Source organism: Parambassis ranga, chromosome 10, assembly GCF_900634625.1.
Source record: "Parambassis ranga chromosome 10, fParRan2.1, whole genome shotgun sequence".
In the NCBI taxonomy this organism is placed as follows: Eukaryota; Metazoa; Chordata; class Actinopteri; family Ambassidae; genus Parambassis; species Parambassis ranga.
The window spans coordinates 14,419,589-14,442,007 of NC_041031.1; the positions used below are offsets into that span (position 1 = coordinate 14,419,589).

General features: G+C 40.7%; 3 protein-coding genes across 4 annotated transcripts; all 3 read left to right on the forward strand.

Annotated features, from left to right (window-relative positions):
* The first annotated feature begins 597 nt into the window (after window positions 1–597).
* Window positions 598–4,041, forward strand: rap2c (RAP2C, member of RAS oncogene family). The gene is made up of 3 exons (XM_028416437.1): window positions 598–1,559; window positions 1,998–2,283; window positions 2,811–4,041. The coding sequence occupies exons 1-2, from the start codon at window positions 1,287–1,289 to the stop codon at window positions 2,274–2,276; spliced, it is 552 nt and encodes a 183-aa protein (XP_028272238.1). The 5' UTR covers window positions 598–1,286; the 3' UTR covers window positions 2,277–2,283; window positions 2,811–4,041.
* Window positions 4,042–6,454: 2,413 nt separating this feature from the next.
* zgc:92907 (UDP-N-acetylglucosamine transferase subunit ALG13 homolog) lies at window positions 6,455–9,053 on the forward strand. 2 transcript variants are annotated; one of them, XM_028416309.1, is made up of 5 exons: window positions 6,455–6,673; window positions 6,980–7,142; window positions 7,892–8,030; window positions 8,106–8,240; window positions 8,386–9,053. In XM_028416309.1, the coding sequence occupies exons 1-4, from the start codon at window positions 6,593–6,595 to the stop codon at window positions 8,215–8,217; spliced, it is 495 nt and encodes a 164-aa protein (XP_028272110.1). In that variant the 5' UTR covers window positions 6,455–6,592; the 3' UTR covers window positions 8,218–8,240; window positions 8,386–9,053. The 2 variants fall into 2 exon arrangements, with proteins under 2 accessions (XP_028272110.1, XP_028272109.1); XM_028416308.1 differs by lacking the exon at window positions 8,386–9,053 and having other exon boundaries at window positions 8,106–8,341.
* A 2,532-nt stretch (window positions 9,054–11,585) lies between these two features.
* On the forward strand, window positions 11,586–21,399 carry sesn4 (sestrin 4). The gene is made up of 9 exons (XM_028416677.1): window positions 11,586–11,775; window positions 17,137–17,334; window positions 17,540–17,722; window positions 17,799–18,044; window positions 18,408–18,522; window positions 18,714–18,838; window positions 19,053–19,219; window positions 19,305–19,449; window positions 19,584–21,399. The coding sequence occupies exons 1-9, from the start codon at window positions 11,710–11,712 to the stop codon at window positions 19,671–19,673; spliced, it is 1,335 nt and encodes a 444-aa protein (XP_028272478.1). The 5' UTR covers window positions 11,586–11,709; the 3' UTR covers window positions 19,674–21,399.
* Window positions 21,400–22,419: the final 1,020 nt, after the last annotated feature.

Consider the following 22,419-nt stretch of genomic DNA (forward strand, 5'->3'; position numbering starts at 1 on the left):
AATTTATTTTGCAGTGTATCGCTTTTAAGAGTAATTTACCGTGCCTATGAGTTCTGCAATTTTTGTTTGACCTTAAATAAAACACATCGATGTGATCCTCTCATAGTGTGCTTTGTTGTTCATTAATTAAATTTGTTTTACGTGTATTTGACTCATACAGATTATTTTTACTGCTGAAATCATAGTTTTGTGCAGATTTTATTACCAAATAAGCGCAAATAAAAAAAATGTTATAAGGCCAAATTATTGTACCATATATATGTAGTGTACTACAGGATGGTAGCAAGGCATTCTTCTTGGTACAAATGTTTTACTTTATTCCACCAACATTATTGACACATCACCGGAGAAGTGATTCTTAAAATTGATATTTATCAATCACTCTGATTGAGTGCTTTTTTTAGTAGTGATATAAACAAGATAATTGGATCACTATATATAATGATTTTAGTGGTTTTCTTCATAGATAGATAGATAGATAGATGCTATTTTGTATAAATTCAAACTAAAAGTCACATTTGTAAAGCTTTGCTCCAGGACTGTATCTATTGCTGTAAGATGCTTTTATTTTGAAAACGTTCGCGCCGGAAATGGGGCTCTCGTTAGCGGAAACAGTCTGTTAGCGTCAGGAAATCAGTTGGTGGAAAAAGCTTTTCTTTCTGAAACCAAACCTGCTTCACACAGAGTCAACAAAGACCGAAGCAGCTATGAACTGTGGCCAATGGACCTTTGGAAAATAATACTGAATCTGCGGTTTGTCCGTCGATAGCACAACCGGTTGTTGAGGCGCCGGGTTGGGCCAGAACCAGGCCCAGACTGACGGACAAAACCAGCGCTGCGACACCGGCGAGCTGCTGTGTGAGGGACTGGGCATGTTGTCTGTTGAGGAGTAGCTTGTATTCCCGTGACTTGTTGTCTGTAGCTGGACCGCATGTTCGCCGATGAATTCCCGGTACTGGTGGTGTATCAGCTCGGATGTAAAAGCTTGAAGCTCCGGAATGGCACAGCGGGAATTTAGCCACACGCCAGCTAGCGTTAACGCTAGCTAACACCGGAGTTAACCGACATCAACTTTTAGTCGCTAACTAGCAAGACAGCGCAAGAAAAGCAGCGAGTATGAATGGTAGACGTGGATTTATGTGAACACGGAGGAGTTGTTTTATGTCGACTAACTTTTGCAGTTCGCTTGTTAGCTGTTTTTGAAGGCCTGATAAATGTTTCTGGAGCAAGTATAACAGCATAGCTACATCGTTAGCTGCTAAGTTTAGCCTGTGTCGACCGCCCCAATGAAGGAATACAAAGTGGTCGTGCTGGGCAGTGGCGGCGTCGGCAAATCCGCGCTCACCGTCCAGTTTGTCACCGGCACCTTCATCGAGAAGTACGACCCGACCATCGAGGACTTTTACCGAAAGGAGATCGAGGTGGACTCGTCCCCCTCCGTCCTGGAGATCCTGGACACGGCGGGGACGGAACAGTTCGCTTCTATGAGAGATCTGTACATAAAGAACGGGCAGGGGTTCATCCTGGTTTACAGCCTGGTCAACCAGCAGTCATTCCAGGTACATGAGGGGAAACACACGTGTTGGCCCAGATACTCACATGCTAGAGGTAGTTGATCAGAGCAGCTGGACACTATGGGGTTTACATGCTCCTCGTGTGAGTCCACCGTCCACATTAACTTGACACGTTGAATTCCAGTTGGGTGTAATTTTGGAGTAAATATAAATGTTTTCCCCGCAGTGGGTTTGCATCATCTTTCAGCCATCATGTGTAATTCTTTATAATGAGCAAGAAGCCCAGCTTCAATGTCAGCAATATACCAACTGTCTGTCAAAAGCTAGGCAATAACCACAAGCTTAACATTTAAAAAAAGACACTTGCAAGGGAGTTTACATCACATTCAGAAATCTTTTTGTGCTTTATAACTGTTCTGTCATCTGATATAAGTGCCTGGTCTTCTAGACAAACAACACTCTCATGGTCTGTTAATCTTGCAGGACATCCGGCCGATGCGAGACCAAATAGTGCGAGTGAAGCGCTTTGAGAAGGTGCCGCTGATCCTGGTTGGCAACAAAGTTGACCTAGAGTCTGAGCGTGAGGTTGCTGGATCAGACGGACGAGCTCTGGCACAAGAGTGGGGCTGCCCTTTTATTGAGACTTCAGCCAAGAGCAAGACCATGGTGGATGAGCTGTTCGCAGAGATTGTCCGACAGATGAATTACTCCACACTGCCAGAGAAGCAGGAGCAGTGTTGCACAGCCTGTGTGGTGCAGTGAGGATGAGGTACAGACATCGTTTTAGTAAGGTTGGATTTGTTACGTAGGTTGCACAGCACAGTTGGCTGCTCACTAATATTTCAGAATGTGTTAAAATGTCCCCGTAGTGCTTGTGTGTAAAGAGGGTTCACAAGCTGAAGGAAAATGTGGCACATGGATGACTGTGTGGTGTTTCAGTGCAGTGTGAGCGAGAGAAGAGATTCTGCTCATCAGCTGGAAGTGAGAAGGATGAGTGGGTGGTGCTGCTCCACGAAAACCGTTGGTTTAGCTTGTTATCATAAGATCGCAGAAAGTATGCGGCATGAAGAACGCAACTATCTGAGCAGCTCAGGGCCAGGAGGAAATAGACCCTGAAGAGCAGTGAGGCCTGTGAGCAGAGCCACAGACGGAGGAAAACGTAACATCCTGAAAAAGAAGTGATGTTCCAAAACAGGAAGTTCACTTTAGATTCTGTGAAACATGTTGCCTATGCCCTCTGGCTATTTTAATCTGATGCATTAGCTTAGCTAATTGTTTTTCTCTCTTTTTTAACAGACGCATCATTGTCTGAATCACCACAAGCATTTTGATGAACCATGAACCTGGGGACTTCCAGCCTATACTGACAAAAACTTACCGCAGCTCAAGGTGGTTTCTCACAGAAAGGACGCTGGGCCTATTTTTGATATCATAACTGTTAGAAGACGTTTCTGCTGCAACCTCAACAGCCTTTGTGATGACCCAGGAGTCAGGCAGACAGACTGACATGTAAGAACGGCCATCTGTGAATTTCTGTCTTTGTTTTTCCTCGTAGGTGGAAGTATCGTTGAAAAACTACACAGGAGTGTTTGTGAAGTTGCAGCTTCTTTTTAAAGCTGCTTTAATCACTATAATATACTTTTATTATCACTTGTATTATGTCTCAAGTTTTAAATTTGACAAAGTATTTCATAGTATTGAAACATTTTAACCTTTAAGCATGCATACTTCGACTAGTTTGCTGCCAGGGTGTACTGCTCACCTTATATTGAAACTCTTAGTTCTTTTAGCCGATACAGACTGCAGCAGTATTATGTGTTGTTTTTAGCTTCAGGACATTTAAACAGGGTTTATAACCGTGGTCTAAACCATTACGAGTTTTCATTATTTCAGTAGCCTAAGGCAGCAAAACTCATCTGAAAACATGGATGCTCAAAAGTGAAAATGTTTACTCTGTTAAACCAACTTGAAGTGAACAGGATGAGCCATTTTACCGTTTATAGCCTGAAATATGTCAAAGTCTCTACAAGGCACGACTCACGGGGACGCAGGTCTTCCATTTTCAGTTTTCTCAAAAGAGTCAATGTTGGGGAATGATTTTGGAATGACCAAAGGAAGCTCACAGTGCATATGTGTGTTTTGACTATATGGCGTGTGTTGCTTTAAATTTCAGAGATGCTCTTTTGTCATTGAATTCCCGCTGCAATGTGGTTTGATAAAAGTTCTGGCTCGGTTAATCAGATTTAACTTTGTATTTTTCTTTTTCTTGAATAGTAACATATTTATTAAAGACTAATGACAGGGGTAGCTAGTTTTAAACTTTTAATTTTATACTAGTTTTTCATTTTGTGAGTTTTCAGGATACATGGGGGTTTTCTGTTTCTTTTAAAGCTGAAAATTTAACAGAGCCTTAAAATTTCTGTTGGACCATGGTGTCATGTTTCTTTTTTTCCTCTGAAGATAAACAGCTGTCATTGTTTGGTAATAAACATGCTGGCCTCTGCTTTTGTGACGGGACACTCATACAGCTTTATGGTTTTATTAATAGCATCCATCTAATTATTTCAGCAGTAGCAGAAAGTTGAAATTTGTCTGTTTTCCTCTGTTGGTGGTGCAGAAGAGTATGGGTGCCATTTCTCTACAGAAACAAATGCTGTCTTGGTTATCTGTAAAACATCTGTAAAGTAGTTTAGTCTGATGATGCTGCCTTTGAAGAACACTTAAAACTGCAGCTTCACCGTTTTCATCTACTTTAAAGTTGAAAATGGTGTAAGAAATTTACATGTATTTTTTGTAAATGTATGATTCAATTACACACCACTTTAAAAATGAGAGCTTCCTTCATGTGCATAGTCACCTAAAACCCCATTGCTTGTTATGTAATATAAAGAGTGGACACCTGCATTCAATGTATCCAAACTCTGGCCTGATTTGACTGATAAAATATTCAGCTTGCATTTTCCAAGCCAAGTCACAGCTAGCAGGCTAGCTGTTAAAATGCTATATAACTGAATGGTAGTTGGCTAGCTTACCATATCCATTAGAGCTAATGTCTCCATCATTCAAACTTGTGTATTATCAGTAGTGTAGATGTTAGCTGATGATGTAATGGGCCCAAGAAAATGTGCATAATGCGCTCTATGGCCTTACATATTGGCTTTTGTGCTGGTCAGAGACTTACCAAAGGCTACACATTGTCAAAGAATACCAGTTGTCACAAACAGGCCACACTTTCCACTTCCTTGTTGCTGTGTGTGTGTTTTATGCACAAACCTGGCAGTTGAATTGTGTGCTTTGCAAGTTTTTTTCTTGCCTTTCTGGCTTCTGGTGCTGCTGCATTATCCCACTGAGATGAAAGCTGGCTCTTCTTCTCACCTGGTGGTAGTCAAGGTGGAGATCCTAGGTGCTCAGTAAGTTTGAGCTGGTTGCTCTGTGGGGTCTCCCTTTTGAATGTCTTATCCTGGTTCCTGCTAGGTTGTCTCTGTCCACACTGCAAGAAAGAGACCCCACAGGCTGCTGGACTATCAGCTGCCTACAGTGAACCACAAAGCTGGAAACAAATCATTGTGTCCAAAAACAAGACGGTCAACTAAAATGTGTGTTTTTGTTTTAGATAATGTGGAATCAAACATCTCTCTGTTATTATTATAATACATTTTTTATTTTATTTTAGATACTGTATTAATCCCAGAGGGAAATTCGTTACAGCTGCTGCACAAGCAGTGTCATACAATGACTAGCAAGGCGCGCCACAGGCTAGGGTGAAGTGTCTTGCCCAAGAACACACAACAGTGACTAGGGAGGAGTTGGGATCGAACCACCACCACTGTTGCCACATACATTCTAACATGAAATAGTTTGTACTGTCCAGTCAGCTCATGTCTGATGATGTGACTGAGATACATGTGTGTGGTAAAATAGTATGTTGCGGAAGGCTTCAGCTCCTTTACCTAAAACGTTTAAAACAAACATCTTGTGTTCACTCCCTGTTGCATAATTAACACCACCAGGACAGAAGTACTGGTGTTAAAATGCATGTAAATTATCAAAAATAAGTCATTATTCAGCAGCATGGCATAAAATCCAAGTGATCTGGGATTATATGAGGCAGCCAAGACCCAGGTGTGTGAGGACACAGATGGCTTGTGATTTCCTCACTGTGTTCACGTGAGGTGATGCATTGCTTGTCAGCTATGTATGAAATGAAAATATTACTTGCAGCGACAACGCCAAGCCCAGCTATCTATGTCAAGTACAAACTTGTGTTGTGATTCCTGTGCAGAGCTCAGTCAGCAGGTTTGCTGGTGTGCACCTGCAGACTGCTGGTACAGGAAGTCTTGACATCACACTGCCCACACTTTCATGCTGTATGTTGTCAGAGTACTTGGCATGAAGTGAAACAACAGCAGCTCCTGTTGAATTCAGAATTAGAAAACTTTATTTGTCCCCGAGGGGCAATTTAAGAAACTACATGTCATTTAAGGCCTCAGTACTTTACATGTATTTGCAGCAGACAAGTGATGTGTCCTCAGATGTCCAGATGTGTGACTTTTGGACAGGAAATGTGGACATTTTCTTCATTATTAGATGAATGTTCAGTTTTATCTTGTATCTTGATACAGGCCACAGTACAGAATTATCAGCAAAAATAATAATTGCAGAAAATGTAGAAATATTAATTGGTACATCTTTTTTTGCATATTCATCACAGTCTGGCCCTGGGTGGAAGCTGTATCTTTGATTTATATGATTATGTTGTTTATCTAACATTTATGACTAAAGGGGCTCAGAATCTTTTAAGTAAAGACTCTAGTTGATGGAAACGTTACCCTTAGACGCTGTAAACTGGTATTTTTCCACACTGCAGTTCACACTCACGTCACTGTCTGCAGAAATACCGCCTGACCTCCAGAGGGCGCCATGACGCGTTTTACATCGCGGCTGTGACGTCAGCAGGCATGAAGCGGAAGCATCTGTCATATCTGTGGCTGTAAGAAGAGGATAGTGATGATGAGGTGGAAGTAAACAGATAAAGTTGGCTTTTAGAACTCAAAACCTACAGTTTATGCTGCGAAAACATGAAGACGGTGTTTGTTACGGTCGGCACAACAAGCTTTGATGAGCTAATTGAAACCATCACGTCCTATGAGGCCGCTCGGGTGAGATACTAGCATCAGAGTTAGCTAAAAGTCGTACACAGTTTTATTATTATTAATGGAAAGCCGTTACAATCATATATGGAAAGTGAGCAAAGCTTGTGTTTAATTTTAGTTTTTAGTGTTATTCTCATAAACAAACATCTAAACTGAATACAAGCAGTTTAATACCATATTTTCATTGTAATAGTTTTACTGCTCTACCTTTTCAGAGTTGAATAAGATAATATTTCCAACTAGTGTTCATTAAGTAGTTCTGTGTTTGACGTTTAAATTTAGGGATTGTGTTGTTGTTTTCTCCGCCTGCAGGCTTTAAAGGCTCGGGGATATGAGCGTCTGGTTCTTCAGGTTGGAAGGGGACTGCTCCTTCCAGCTGCTGACAGCTGTCCACAAGTCGGACTGGAGGTTTTTAGATTCAAAGACTCAATAGCAGATGAAATCAAGCAGGCTGACCTCATCATCAGCCATGCAGGTGTGACACTCTTCAGCACAGTGTACTTATAGTTTTTTGTGTCATCACAGTGAACCAATGATTTTCCAAAGGTCAGGCTACTGACAATATTCATTTTAAAAAGTGCATTTGTTTGTCAAAGAAGACTCTTCGTCCAGTTCATTTTTCATTCAAGAGCTTGAAACAGGGCAACTGAACTTATCATATTGTCTTTTTAACAGGCCCAGTTGCCCTGTATCAAGCTCTTGAATGAGTGCAGGTATTTCTGTGTTCATGTCCTGTACAAAGACATTAGTGTGATGTTGAATACAAACCAAAGGCAAATACAGGTGTGCTGGAAATGTAGACACAGAAAACAAATGAGAGCATACACAAGGATATTCAAACATATAAGATAGCATTGTGGTATAGAGACATTGCACATTACACTCAATATATATTCTGTGTATTGGACTGTTTAGGCCTGATACAGGTTGAACAATTGAAAGCTGCAGATGGATTGAAAAATACATTCTAAAAACAAGGTAGAACATATACAGCATTATATTGAGAGACATTTCAAAGTTCTGCTTTAAAATGTCTTTAACCCTGAACAAATTCTCTGATACAGCTGACGATAAACAGTCGTAAGTACCATCTGTTTGATGGATGTCACGTTTTCAGCTATTGGAGGGTTTATAGTGCACATAAGAAAATGAACAGAATCGAGCTGCTGGAAAAAAACTGACCTTTGTTCCAGTCATGAATAAAGATCCTGTTTTTCTTCTCAGGGGCAGGAAGTTGTTTAGAGGCTCTTGGTGCAGGTAAACCTCTGCTGGTCGTAGTCAATGACAAGCTAATGAACAACCACCAACTGGAGCTTGCCAGGCAGCTGCACATGGATTCCCACTTGTTGTACTGTACATGCAGGTAGGTGTTTCTCACAGACCCTTTTTTAGATGTGAGATAGAAAAAGTAAAATATTTTCTGTCCTGGTATATGTAGCACCCTGACAGAAACACTGAGGACCATGGACCTCTCTGTCCTGCAGCCCTTCTTACCTGGACAGCCAAAGAACTTTGCAGACTTTCTGGACAGAGTCCTCGGAGTTCAGTGACACCTTAATTCTGCTTTCAAGTGGTATGACGTCTGTATTATCATGATGTAAATTATGATTGTATAGAGGACAATAGGAACAGATGTTTTTTATTTTTTGTATCCAATAATAACATATGCCTTCAGCTGTGTGTGTGTGATGTGTTTTTGTTTTAATATTTAATTATAGATTTTACTTTTTGTACAAGTGAAGAAGAACAGACTGAGGATTTAAGTCAAATTGAATTCAAGTTGAAGACAATGAACTCTACAGAATAATATTCATCTGTCAGAGTCTCTTTGAAAACTTGACACCTGCAATGTGAGGTAAGAGACTTCATTCAGTTCCTCTTTTTTGTGCATATAAATAAATATATATTAGATATATTTATATTTAGATAAAGATAATTTCAGAAATAAATGGCAGCAGTTTATATTTTAATTTTTAGATTTATTTTTTGGCCTTTTTAGAAAAGAAATTAGATGGCTCTGCTAAACTCTTTCATTGTAAGCCTAAAGCTATGGCTGGGCTACAACATAATCCCAATACATCAATAGAAGAGCTACTGTATTTTTCACCTATGGGTCTATAATCAAAGGGAATACTGCATACTCTGAATTGCTTGTCAAATTGTACTTCCTTTTTTATGCCTGATTACTTAAGTCTGACGGAAGGTTTGTTTGGAGTAGACACTGATTCCACGAGGGAAAAGTGTTACACCATCACTTGCCACAAGGGTGAGATGATGTTTAAATCTATGGCCTTGTTTGTTGATTATTATTTGTCCTTCTTAGCCAAGTGCTATGCTCGATTCTCTGCCAGCCTAAATTAGTAATAAAGTATAAATTACTACAGAAGAAGTTCTGACCTTGGTGGATTTTAACTTTTAACCTTAATTCCTTGTCTTCTCAGTCTATGCAAAAGAAATTGAGAAAGGCCGTATAATATATTCTTAGCTTGGTTAAGAGGCGCCACCATCTGCTGCAGTGATCAGTTTAAGACAGGCTGTAATAAATCATCCAACCTTTAGTGCAGGCCTGTGTACTGTGTGGTACAAAGGTATTCGGTTCTAAATGAAGCTCTAGTGTAGCTACAATGAAGCTAAATGCTGCCATCTGATTCAGGAAGAGTGATGATGCTGGTAACTGCTGCTGATTCCTCATTTCTCTGAGTTTCTTAAGAGGTTTTGTTAAACAGGAAATGATGGGGGAAAACAGCACGTAGTCTAGTTTGGAGCTTTAACCTCTGAACAGTGTTTAGAGTCACAACAGGAAACATTTATATCTACAGACACTGAAGACTGGTTGATTGGCATAAGGATAAAAACTGTTTTACCAGCACTTACTTGGTAAACTGAAATTGCTAATTTCCAAAGTAAAATGTTAACGGAAGAGCAGAAGATTTAGTTTTCAGGAAAGTCCCTTCTGAATTTCTCTGGAATCAGAGGATTGACTGTGAAAAGAAAATCACTGGGATGGATCATTTCACTTCCTTTCTTCAGTCAAACATGTCACAGCTAACAAATGGAGGTCAGTGTGTGACATTTAAGTTTCTGATTCCGTGGTTATACCAAACAGCTGTTGCACCACGGCAGGTCAATGAAGTGATATTGAAACTGACAACAGAAATATAAAGGGGTCAAACCACTGGGAATTTATAAAGCAACACATTTAGAAACACCATACTAAAATATTAGCACTAAAGTCGTCTGGTCATCCAGCCTTCAGCAAATGAAAAGGATCTAACTGAACATGTCATTTAGTCAAGTATTCATCAGTTTCCAGTGTTTACCCAGTTTCTCAAACAACAAAAAATAACCCAGAATGTTATCAACATTTGTTATTTAATATTTTCAGGATATAAGTGTAGGAAATGCTTCATTTCTGACTAAAAAAACTTCCTCCAGCATGGACTGGTTCTGTCCATCACAATAAGATTCACATGATGTTTGTACCGACTGCATGGTTAATCTAATAGAGATGGAGACTCAGTTGTTTTCCACACTCTGTCTCTTCCAGTGTTTTTAGTTATAAAACTAGGTCTTTTTATCCAAGGTGAATATTTAACATGAAGCTTGTACAGTAATGTACAAAATACATTCCTGTATTTTGTACATTACTGTAACAAACTACTATCTGCTAAACTGTTAAGGCTGAACTTCCATTAACTTGTAGCAGCTGCTTGTGTTTGAAAGACACGGGACTCAGTGCATCTAATTAACATGAAGGTTGTGCTCAGAAAACCTGATTCAACCAATTCAATCTCACATCTGATAATCACGTGGCAAAAGAAACTGTTATCATGTCTGACATGTGTTCAGATTCAACCAGAGTATGACCATGAATGATGCATGTTTGCTTTGCCTTTTTGGGAGATGTTTAAGATTAAACAGGTCCTTAGGTGGACATCTTATTTAAAAACCCCAAAATATTGATGTTTTTTTCTGTAGAGTTTTAAAAATTGATATATTGGCAGGGCAGAGGCCAGAATTCACGCACACAGCCACCCTATTCACTGTACTTTTGCACATAAAAAAAACAAAGTATTGAATGCACAATAAGGTATGTTTATACATGGCACTAGGCCCAGTCAAATATAAAACACAATTTTATACATCATATACATAATAGGGGGTCCCTGCTCCATCTCTTTATCAGTTTGGGGGTCTGTGGCCTGAACATTGGAGACCATTGCTGTCATAGGTGAGAGGTAAGGTCAGCAGTCTACTGCAGACAGTGAATGGATACAGTCACCAATTCTCCTTCTACACTTGTGGAAGGAAGCTGGAGCATACACCCTGACACAGAAAGGCCCAAACCGGTTTGAAGCAGAACTTTTTTTTTTTAACTGTGAAGCTGCACTGTTCTCCTTCAATGCAAAAATATACCTAACTTAATCTAAAGTAAATATTAAGCCTCAGCTGTGGGCATAGTTTATCATAGTTTATAATCCAACAATACTACATATTGCTCAGGAGCATTATATTAAATATCTATTTAAGTGAAGCCTAGAACAGAAGGTATTAATACCAGCAGGAGTTAAAACAGAGTTTAAAATAAAACCATCCTTGAGTGGTCTCTGGTGCTTGTTTTTCCTCCTAAGGCCAGGTGCATGGTGGACTAACTCAGCTAGCTTCACTCAACATGTAGGCGTCCACAGAGCAGCAGAACAACAACTGCGTCTCCCACGAACTGTCCCGTCTCAGGAACTGTCGTCGACCCCGTCTCTGCCTCGGCCTGTTTTCGCCTGTGCGCCGTTGTTTGCAGATGTTCATTAGCATTTGGATATCACCCTTAGCCGGCCCGGCTCCGCCTCCTCTGCTTTGATTGGGCGCACTGTTACTGGAGCTGTCAGCTCAGCTCCGGGAAGGTTTTCTCTGCTCTCAGTGCTGTCTGCAGCTACAGACCGAGTGAGAGCAGCCAGCGGCAGGCTTCCTGCCTTTCGTTAGCTAGCTTGGAAAGCACCAAGACAGGACACATCCGCATCCATGCAATAGCACACTTTTTTTGTAAAATGATCATCTGTACGAATAAAATGGAGTACCCCCTAAGAACCCAGTACCAGCGAGTCCAGAAAAAGGTATGTTATGACGTTAGCAGGCATTAGACGGGGCTCAGACATAGTTAAGTTAGTTTAAACACAATTAAGCTAGCGGCTAACTGAGTAGCGAGTAGGTTCATTCATTTTGCTAAAGGGATTATTAAATATCAAAGAAAAATGTTCGCCAGTTAACCGGCTTTTACTTCAAGCTTTGCTGTTATTTTAAGTTTTAAACGACATATTTTGCCAGAAAGCAAACGTTAACTCGCCTCTAACTGTTTCTTTTAGTCTGTAAACTTTCCTTTAAGAGTGTTAAGACAGAAACAGATACCGTTAGCTAAAGGTTAGCGAACGAAAGTAGCCGAATCAAACTTCTAATGCTGCTAGCTAACCGAGCCAACGGTTTGTCGAGAAATATGTCAAATCACAAAACAAAGCATAATAAAGGTTAAAATCCAGCGTTAGGACCTGTCACCTTAACTCACTTACCCAGGGGTGTGTTTTACATCTCCAGACGTTAAAATGTCGCGCAAAGCTTTCTCTTTGTTTTACAGTTAGTGCTAAAGCTATTTATATATATATATATATATAAAAACTAACCCGTCTGTGTTTGAGATGCACAACACAGGGGCTGCACAGGCAGCGCAGCTACGGATGAGTCTTTGTTGTTTCACCACGGTCGGTTTAAACGCTTTATTTTGAATACGGTGGTTATTACATATACATACTTACATACTACATTATGCTTTAGCTGATTGTTGCGGTGTACGTGCGGCCGCGGCGTTGCAGTGTGAGGAGAATAGCTGCAGGTGAGGATGACATCATCTGAAGATTTGGGAGAAAAGTGTCAGTTTGGTCGCTGTGAAGTAACGCAGTGCCGTTTATTTACACATAAATAAGATGTGCTGATCAGACACTGCAGTTGAAATGTGTTAAAACCATGAGCACTTGGCTGGGATTGTTCCATCTTTCCCTCCTTCAAAATCTTGGCGACTTTTATTGTGCTGTTTTTGCTGGCTGAACTGGACTGCCAATCAAAGTTGTTTTTCTCCTCTGCTGCTGTTTTTACCTTTTGCAACAGAAGGGGGGCGCTGTCCCGAGTGCAGTCCAAAAAAGACATGTTTGCTGCAGATTAGGGTCCAGAAATGGGACAAAACATGCAGTAATGTGAGGACCTATTTAAGCAGATCTGTGTGCTACTTTTCACTCTTACTGTTTGTCTCCTGACACTTGCATATAACTGTGCTTACCTGGGGAGAAATAAGAAAGAACATAGCACTAAAAGGTTACAACAACTTGAATAAACAACATTAGCTGGGCATGTATCTGACTTTGGTATGATAACCCACACCCCCTTTCTTGTTTTGGATGAATAAATTAGGCTGTTATCAGTGAGAGTCTTTTGTACCTGCATGTTGCCCCTGCTCTACCCGCTTGCCATGTTTTTGACAGGGCCAATCACTCATCTGCTGTATGCGGGCCTGCCTTTGTCTTCTTCTTTTATTTTTCATCCTCCATCGGCACCGTGTTTTGTTTGTCTTGGTTGTATGTGCAGCTCCTTTCCCACCCCTCTCCAAACCTCTCAGGGTTGCAGCCAGTTTGTTTTCCACTATTCCCTGAGTTCAGGTTGCAGAGCCAAAATTGTCCCTGGCTGCTTGCGTTTCCGGTGGTGAAGGAGGGATGGCATTTTGAGGAAGGGGGGGTTAATACCACCAGGACACTGGCGCATGATTAGGATGGACCCCCTCCAGGCTCAGTTGGAATGCAGATTGAATGTCCTTCTCCTATATCTGCAGCAGCCCCTCTCCTGCAGCCCACCACAGACTTAATACACACACAAACACACTACATGCGTACAGGCACGTCTCATCTGAAGCCGACACATTTATCCTTGGCTTCGTTTTCCCACTTCTTTGTGTTTGTCTCCTTCATATTCCTGCTTGTACAGTGCTGCTGTTATGTTTGTCAGCTATCAAAGCCTGTCTTTGTCTCCACTTACCTTTCCTCCCCTCAGTGACGTCAGCCCTGTTTTTCATTTCATCCCTGCCTCTTGCTGCTCTCTGATCAATAAACAAATGACCTCTCCCATGTTGGGAAGGGAGATTTTTGAATGTCAAATGATCTGCACCTGTGCATTTTTCCGTCACAACAGGCCCTCTATGAGGTGTGTGTGTTTTTTTTTTTCAAATATTCTGCTGTGGGGCCACAAGTTTGAATTCATGTGGGGATCTGAAAAATCGGTTGCTGCTACTGTAAGCAGAATTCATAGGTTTTTATGTGCATACATATGAAAGCAAGCACAGTTTCCTAAATGTTGACGTGTGCGTCTCGTTGCTCTGTGTATCCACCCACACTTGCTTGTTACCAGTGTTTTTCTCTTCTCATGCAGGTGTTTTTATTTTCCTGTGGGTGGACAATGAGGAGTGTATCGCTTTATCAAACATGTTGCAGTTTGCAGCTTTTTGGCTTGTTTTCAAGCAAAAAGGGGGAGTGTGGCTGCGTGTCTGTATACAGGTCTAAAAAAAAAGACATACACCCAAAGCTTTGTCAGAGTATTAATCAGAGAAATTGATTAGTTTGGGTAAAAATGTTTCTTTAAATAATGCTGGTTCTATCAAAGCTAGTAAGACTCCAAGGTAGACTTAAAATATAATGGGCTGTGAACAATCAGTACAGTCTTGAACTGTAGATTTAACTAAATTTTCTTTTGTGTTGTCAGCAGACTTCGTTAACACTGTAGGATGTGTCATTTCCTGTTGTGTGAACGCTCACGTCTACTGTAGACTAGTTCCTGTTTCAGGCTGTTTCTGTTGTACTTGCCCAGACATGTTTATGAGATTACACAAAATACCAATTTCCTTTATTGTTTGTGTGATCCCACAAATCCCATATATTCAGTCAGTGTGACAATACGTGCTGTCACTTATTTTGCTGTGATAGGTGTGATAGTGGTGGTGGACTTAGTAAAGGACGAATCGTGACTGTCATAGGGTCTTCGAGAGATTTTCTGTTTATTAATCTGCACATTTCTTCTTATGTTGTGAATTACCATCTGCCACTTTTCTCTGTACAGCATCATTTAAAGAAGCTGTTCTGTGCAGTGCCCTGTGTGGGCACAGGGTTCACAGTTCAGTGCACAAGTCTGTAATTTTAGCTTCAGCTTGTCTAACAACAGCAGTAACCTTTTGCTGTAATACTGTAATCCTTGTACAGAAAACTGGTTTTCCCTCCAAGCAAGGAGCCACAGCACAGGGACACATCAGCAGGGTGACTGCCTGTATTGTGCCCAGGGTCACTGCATCACTTGGTTGCTAATGATGTCCCATTTTCTAAGGATTTGTCATAGCCATGGTTGGCTCTTAGTCTGGTTTTCACAAAACAACTGCCACCCTTGTGTGTTTCTGGAGTAGAAATGTTTTAGATACATTGTTTATAAGTCTGGATGAAGAGAATACAGAGCAGAATACCAAAGATGTGTCTTCTTTGTCCTTTTGAGCACATTTCCAGCAACATCTTAGTTGCAGTAAATGTTCATTGCATGACCAGCCATGCTAAGAGCATGTTTTCTATATGCTGTAGCTGTCTGAAATGCTGCTCCTTTCCAGCCAGTTATTGCTTGATGGAGCAGTAACCTAGATTCTGCAGCTCAGCATAATAATCAGAAGCTCTTGTGTTTGCAGAGAGATACTTGTGTGACTGCGCTCTTGTCAGTAGGTCTTTGATAGGCAGGCACCTGTGTGCTCTACGTTCCTAACACGCCATTTCTCATGTATGTTGACAGACAAGAGCAGGTCAGGGTCCGTGTTTCATTAAGTGCCAACTGCCTTTGCTTGCTTGTCTTGGTTTCATCCTCCTGCTTCAGGTTGGGTCTTTTGCTGGGTATAATAAACTATCCAATGTAAATGTCACAGTCAAATGGATTTGTTTAATGTGAACTGTATTCAAATGTCTATGAGCTGAGAATAGATTCTATATAGGTCAAGAGGTGGAGTCTCTTGTAGGATCAGGAGGAAACCCTCATCCACTGCAGAGAAGTGAAATACCACATGGAGCTACCAAACAGATAAACATGGTGCTGAATACCAAAGAGCTGTTCAGGGCTAAAATTAAGTAACAAGGCCTGCTAGTCACCACTTGCTCTGACATAAGTTGAAGTATCTGTGATTTGACAGGACAGTAAGAATCCTAGAAAGCCGTATGTGCTGTTAAGTCTTTGCCAGCATTTGAGTTGAAACTGCAGTGAACTATTTGGCTTTGATCAGTGCTGTGTACTTAGGTTTCACATACAGGGGAACTGAGTCCTCATCTGTGGCCGCGCTCCCAAACGCCTTTTCCTAGAGGCGATTGTATGATGGTAAGAGAGCTCATAAATGGCTGTACCTATGAGAGCAGGCCAGCTTCCCTCTCCACATGGGTCTGTTTCTCTTGGCCTCGGGCTCCTCAGCCTAGTCGCTCCCATGTTTGTGTGTTTGGTCTCATCCATTTCTTTGCTGCTGCTGACCTCGCTTCCCTCTTCAAGGCCTCCTAAGCTCAATTTCAGTATTAGTTCCTTCACAGAGTGAAAAAAAAAACCCCTTTTAGAGGACAGTTTGGGTGGTTTTCTTTTCATGGTTTGATCCGAGTACCGGGTAGCTTATTTGTGTTCAGTGCTTCTACTCTCCTATCACAGATTTAGATACCTGTTAGTACACTGTGCTTCTTCTACATTTAATATCAACTTGTATGAAGCATCTGGCAACGCTACAACAGTGTCTGCCAAGCTTCCAGCTGAGTTTCTGTTGTTTGCTTGTTTTATTTGGAGAAAGAATAATTTAAGGAATGCATTGAGTTGCCAGTGGCGCCAGTATCACAGCATCTTGGCTGCTGCTCTTCTAAAACTACCTCTCTTTAGCTGATTTAAGCTGTGGAACACCAGCCAGATTTAGCAACATATTAATAACTAATAATTACCTAAAGGAAAATCAGCCCTGTGTTGATTTTTTTTTCTTTTTAGTCACAGAAGGAACATGTGTTTGAACATCGATCCATAAAATCAATAAGGACATTTATCACTGACACTATAGGCACTGGGATGATGTGGACACTTGATTTAAGGTCTTTAACAAATCGGGCATCCTAATTGTTTGTGAAAAATTCCATTGCTCTTGGTATGATGTATTCAGATCGCTTCCTTTGTCTATAAAACACTCTAAAATACCACCAAAGACATTGATTGTACAGGTACATTTTTCAGTAAACGCAACTACTCATTAAATACAAGCATATTGTATTGTTTTTGCGTGTGTGTCAGCATAGTGGTCCCTGTTTTCTGTGTGAATACAATGGTCTTGCACTGCAGTAAAAGGACTTTTAAGGTTTTCACAACCCCAACCCATTTCCCTCCTCTTTTCATTTCTGCAGGTGATGGTGAATGGTGAGAAGGAGTGTGTGTCGCTGCTATTCATGAAGGCTCTGGTCAGCAGGGGGAGCATGGATGCTGTGTCCCAGCAGATGGCGTCTCACTCTCAGTACTTGGAGAGCTTCCTGCGCACACAGCACTATATCCTGCACATGGACGGGCCCCTGCCGTTGCCATATCGCCATTACATCGCCATCATGGTCAGTGACCTGGCCATTCTCACTGGTCATCATCATACTGTGCATGCAGTTAAACATGTAGTTCAGAAAGCTGTTTTTATACACACACTGCAAGAATCATCAGGGTTCACATGAGTATTACACAAAATTAAAGAATAACACCCTTGTTTTAGGTGCTCATGTCTCCAAATCTGGTTACTCATCCTTCTCTTGCTGTGTTTTCCAGGCTGCAGCACGACATCACTGCAACTACCTGGTATACCTGCACTCTGCTCAGTTTCTGAGGGTGGGTGGTGATCCTCTGTGGCTGCAGGGTTTGGAAGCAGCACCCCCTCGCCTTCGACTCCTTGACCACATCAACAAGGTTCTGGCACACCAGCCCTGGCTTACAGCTTGTTCACACATTCAGGTAAAGCAAAGAACAACAGAGATAAATAAACTGTAATGAGTCAAAATTAAATGTTCTTGTCTCTGTCCCCCTCCAGACCCTGCTGAAGTCAGGTGAGCAGTGCTGGTCGCTGGCTGAACTGGTGCAGGCTGTAGTTATCCTGGCCCACTGCCATTCCCTCTGCAGCTTTGTGTTTGGATGCGACACAGACTCAGACTTTGTCCTCCTTTCCAAATCTCCAAATGGTACCCCGCCGACCTTCTGCCCCTGTGATGCTGCCAATGGCAACACCAACGTGCCTCAGTCACTTGCTACTCCCTCTGAACACATAGTACGACGTCAGGTAACCTATTATATCCTATTTACCTTAGCCCCTAAATTGTTGAAGCAGTGAATAAGTCTTGTGAACATTTAAATTTGTTCTCAGTATTTTGGGTGCTTGTAAATGTGGCTTATGTAAGTGTTGTATTAGTGCACATTATTACTTAAGTAAGATTATAAATAAACTAGATGGTTTAGTTAGCCTGTGCTTGCATTGCTTTGGATAAATATGACCTGATTCAGCAGCACTTTGTGTAAATATATTACACTTTCTGAGGTTACACACACGATTAGACTATTTCCTACTACAGTGGTACTGCTGCCTGCTCCTTGTTATGTGGACAATGCTTCATGTAATTTCATCCCATTGTATTTATGCCAACAGTCTCTGGATTCAAGCTGCGACATGGTGTGGCTAAAAGAGAGGATCCAGAAGTCCCAGGAAGAGCGCGAGAAGAGAGAGGAACGTCTTCTGCAGACACAGACACTCCAGGAAACAGGTAACCAACTGGAAGACACACAAACGCTCTCATAACAAGCTTACACTGCTTGCATGTTCCCACTCACTTGTGATGATGGTTATCTTAAGTGTTAAATTTAGGTCACATGGTGTGAAACTTGAGCAATTACCACTCATCATCCACACTTGGTGACGCACACTCTCCTTTGCTTTCATCGTCCCTTTTTTTAGACATGGAAGAAGAAGAGGAGATGATTTGCTTCGCAGATCCGTCGCGTTTTATCACAGACCCTGACTTTTGCTATCAGGATTTTGCACGCAGAGAGGAGGACCACTTCCAAGTATTTAGAGTTCAGGTGAGGATGTTTGTAAAAGTATCAGTGTGCAGGTGGAAGAAGGATGCCCTTCATGCTGTGAAAATACTGTATATGTATAGATTTCATTTTATTATAGATGGTATAATAAAAGATTGTGGGGTGTTTGTTGATAGCAGATAATTTTACCTGTTCAGCTCATCACTGCTGTTCTTTAATATTAAATATTTAATCAAATTGTTTATGGTCTCTGCAGGACTATTCATGGGAGGACCACGGCTTCTCCTTAGTCAACAGATTGTATTCAGACATAGGGCACCTTTTGGATGACAGGTTCAGAAGTGTGACCACCCTCCCCTCATTGCACAGTCCCGACCTGAAGAGGGCAATCTGGAACTACATCCATTGTGTGTTAGGAATACGGTGAGACACTTTACTTTATGCCACAATAAAAATACATAGAGTGTCATCTAATTTACAAATAATTGGTTTTTTTTTCCTGTTACAGCTATGACGATTATGATTATGGAGAAGTGAACCAGTTGCTGCAGCGAGATTTGAAAATGTACATCAAAGCTGTGGCCTGTTTTCCGGACGCCACCAAAACTCCAGTGTGTCCACTGAGTCTGACTCCACATAAAAGTTCAGAGCGGGTAAGAGGCCTGACCTGCATACACTGCAAACATTTATTACTGATACCTGTACATATGAAGCTACAGGCAGCAGCTCACTAACATAGCTTAGATGTATGGGGTCTCAGTTAATCATTCTCGTCTTCTCTCCACAGATACATGTAAATTTACTAATCATGGAGGCCCGGCTGCAGGCGGAGCTGCTTTATGCACTGAGAGCCATCACTCAGTACATGATTGCCTAAGAGGCACAAAGTTAATGTTCTCCACCGGTACAGAGAGACCCAGAGACACGAGGACAAAGACATCTCAACAGCAGGCGGTGATGAGGAGCAGGGGCGGCACTTTGAAGGACACAGAGCTCTATTGTTCGTATCTGTGCCTCATGAATGTGCTTTTCTGTTTTTCTCAGATTTAATGTATTTATACCATAGTGTGCCACACCCACTCCTCCACCCTCCTACCTCCTCCTGTGTCATTGTGAAGTCCTCTTCCTCGAACATTTAAACTCTAAGATTATGTGCAATTATTACTAGCTATTTTGATTTTTACATGTTGTCTTGTGTTCCAGTTGAGTCTGTAAGAAGCTGCTGTTTGCAGTGTGTTACAAGTGGCCAACGCTCTCCTTTTTAGGCTGAGAAGTATCCTTTTGTATTAACTACCCCCCTCCAAAAAAAATGATAATAAATATATATATGTTTTTGTACAAGTTGAATGAATGTCAATGGGAGACCAGGGCCTTTGTTTCTCCTTTTGTGGACAATCCTCATCAGTGTTAGAGGAGGACAGTGACTGTGAGGGACTGTGAAGGATGTTTTACTCTCCCTGACATTTCGTATTAATGCTGGTCAAGAACAAACCACAAACAGTGACACTGCTGGAAGTTATCACATCACTATAGTTTCTTTTAATAAGCACTTTTTTAAACTTTATATATTTATAATGCAAGGTAGCTCCTTAGTAGACATTGAAACAAAGAGTTTGTGGGTCTGATGCCTTTTTCTTCACTGTAGAGGTGTAAGGGGTTTTTTGACTGTACGTCCTCGAACTTTCAGACTTTGCTTTTGTTCTCCAGAGTGAAGGTACTTGATTCAAGGTATTTCTGTCGATTATTGTTATTTTCTAATGCAGAGAAGGATTTTGAAGGTGATGATGTTTGATATTTGTAACTACTCTGAAGAGGTCAGTTAAGCTGAGCCATTCACAGGATGTTTGCGTTGTTTGTTTTTCTTATCTTGATTTGGACAGATTGAGATCAGACTTTTGCTCTGAGCTTTGCGTTTCTTTCTATTTCTTTGAGCTGCATCAAAGTTCATTATCAAATTAACGGTACCATTTGCAAAGCAGAACAATGTGCAGACTTGTTAAAACACTTGTATCTCTTTTCTGTCTTTTTTTTTATTTTTATAGATTTTTGTAAACTTTGGAGTATTATTCATTTGTTTGTGGGTGTGACTGTAGGACGGACTTGCCGTGCTGCAGCCTGGGTAGATGTAGAATTGTGACTGTTAGTTTAGAATTAGTAGCTGCAGGACATAGAAAAGAAACAGAAGTGCATATCGACAAAAAGCAAATGCGTTGTTAACACAGGTGCCTTCAGGCTAAAACTGGAGTGCTGCTGAAGTGGAGGGATGTGACTACTGGAGGTTGAATGTGGGCCTTGAATTCAGCTGATGAGCGAGAGACTTTCCCTGCATGAGTGGGAACAGTTTTTAATCAGCACCATTTCTGAAGAAAGGGCTGTAGCTCTGAATGCCCATGTTTTCTATCGGACACCTTCTACAAAGCCCCAGCATCTCAGCAAGAGCCTTTGACACAGATGGATGTTAAAATGTTCGATTTTAGCAGAAAAAAAAAAAAAGACAATTATTTAAAACAAAAACCTAAAACAGAACAAGTTCAAAGACAAAAAAAATGTTTTTTGAAAATGTGAAGAATTGTTTTCTATAAAGATGCTCTATGGAAATAAAAGCTGCTTACTGTTCTTCTTTTTCCACAGTATTCTGCACTTTTTCATGATTCTGTCAGTGAAGCCCTTAAAGATTAGTTTCCAGGTAGAGTAATTTTAATATCACATGTGGATTGATTGACTTTTCATCACAGAGCATGGTTTTCAGAGCCTACATTTAATAATTATTTAAATGTTGCACATTTTGTAATGTTTTTGCTGGGTTTTTTAATCAAGTACTGGTATACTGCAGCTTCACACGACCTTACATATAACAATATTAATACCTATATTTTTATTTTAAATATTTAAGTGTTTGTATGAATATATGTCCAAATGTAGCCTCAGAGATTATTAATAATTGTATACCTACATTTTAAATTAGAGATGGATAAAGTTTTTTGTATGGCTCTAAAATTATCAGCAGATTTTTCCTTCCTGAGCTGCTGGCCTCAGTTACTTTCTCCATTATATGACACAGAAACTCTTGCACAACAGCACCCTCTAGTGGCTGAGTCTAAGTATAAAGTCATCACAGGTTGACAGGAGAGGTGAGTTAAACTGTTTATTGAATTGATTTCTGCTGTTGAGAACTGTTTGTCTTCTCTGGCTGAGTTTACAAGAAGAAAATAATAAAGAAAAAAAACTGAGGGGGAACCAGAAAGAGAAAAACTATCAACATTAAAAATCATAAACATAATTGGCTTATGCACAACTCACTGTTCCCACCCTCCCCTATGGAAAAAATAAAACAACCCTTGCCAAATACTAAAGTTACTGTATCAAATGGGGCGATTTAATTCATTTTCAAAACATACAGGGACTATATGCTACTTAAAGAAGAATATGTAGATTGTTACATAAAGGGGAAATATAAAGGGGGCAACAGCAAACTAAAGACAGCAGATTCTTCTGACAAACCGGCTGCTCCATTATATGCTGCAGTCTATCAGCTGTTAATAAAGAGGTGTTTTTTTCATATACAGCTTCCTAAAATAATTATGGTTGAAAATAACACTAAAATCATGCATGTTTAAACAAGC

What these genes read in the sequence shown, in the direction of transcription:
- rap2c (XM_028416437.1), top strand. Translation starts at nt 1,287, where the DNA reads ATGAAGGAATACAAAGTGGTCGTGCTGGGCAGTGGCGGCGTCGGCAAA. An exon ending in TCAACCAGCAGTCATTCCAG is followed by an intron (nt 1,560 to 1,997) that starts GTACATGAGGGG and finishes TTAATCTTGCAG; the next exon opens with GACATCCGGCCGATGCGAGA.
- zgc:92907 (XM_028416309.1), top strand. Translation starts at nt 6,593, where the DNA reads ATGAAGACGGTGTTTGTTACGGTCGGCACAACAAGCTTTGATGAGCTA. An exon ending in CCTCATCATCAGCCATGCAG is followed by an intron (nt 7,143 to 7,891) that starts GTGTGACACTCT and finishes TTTTCTTCTCAG; the next exon opens with GGGCAGGAAGTTGTTTAGAG. An exon ending in TTGTTGTACTGTACATGCAG is followed by an intron (nt 8,031 to 8,105) that starts GTAGGTGTTTCT and finishes TGGTATATGTAG; the next exon opens with CACCCTGACAGAAACACTGA.
- sesn4 (XM_028416677.1), top strand. Translation starts at nt 11,710, where the DNA reads ATGATCATCTGTACGAATAAAATGGAGTACCCCCTAAGAACCCAGTAC. An exon ending in ACAGACACTCCAGGAAACAG is followed by an intron (nt 18,523 to 18,713) that starts GTAACCAACTGG and finishes CCCTTTTTTTAG; the next exon opens with ACATGGAAGAAGAAGAGGAG. An exon ending in TCCAAGTATTTAGAGTTCAG is followed by an intron (nt 18,839 to 19,052) that starts GTGAGGATGTTT and finishes TGGTCTCTGCAG; the next exon opens with GACTATTCATGGGAGGACCA.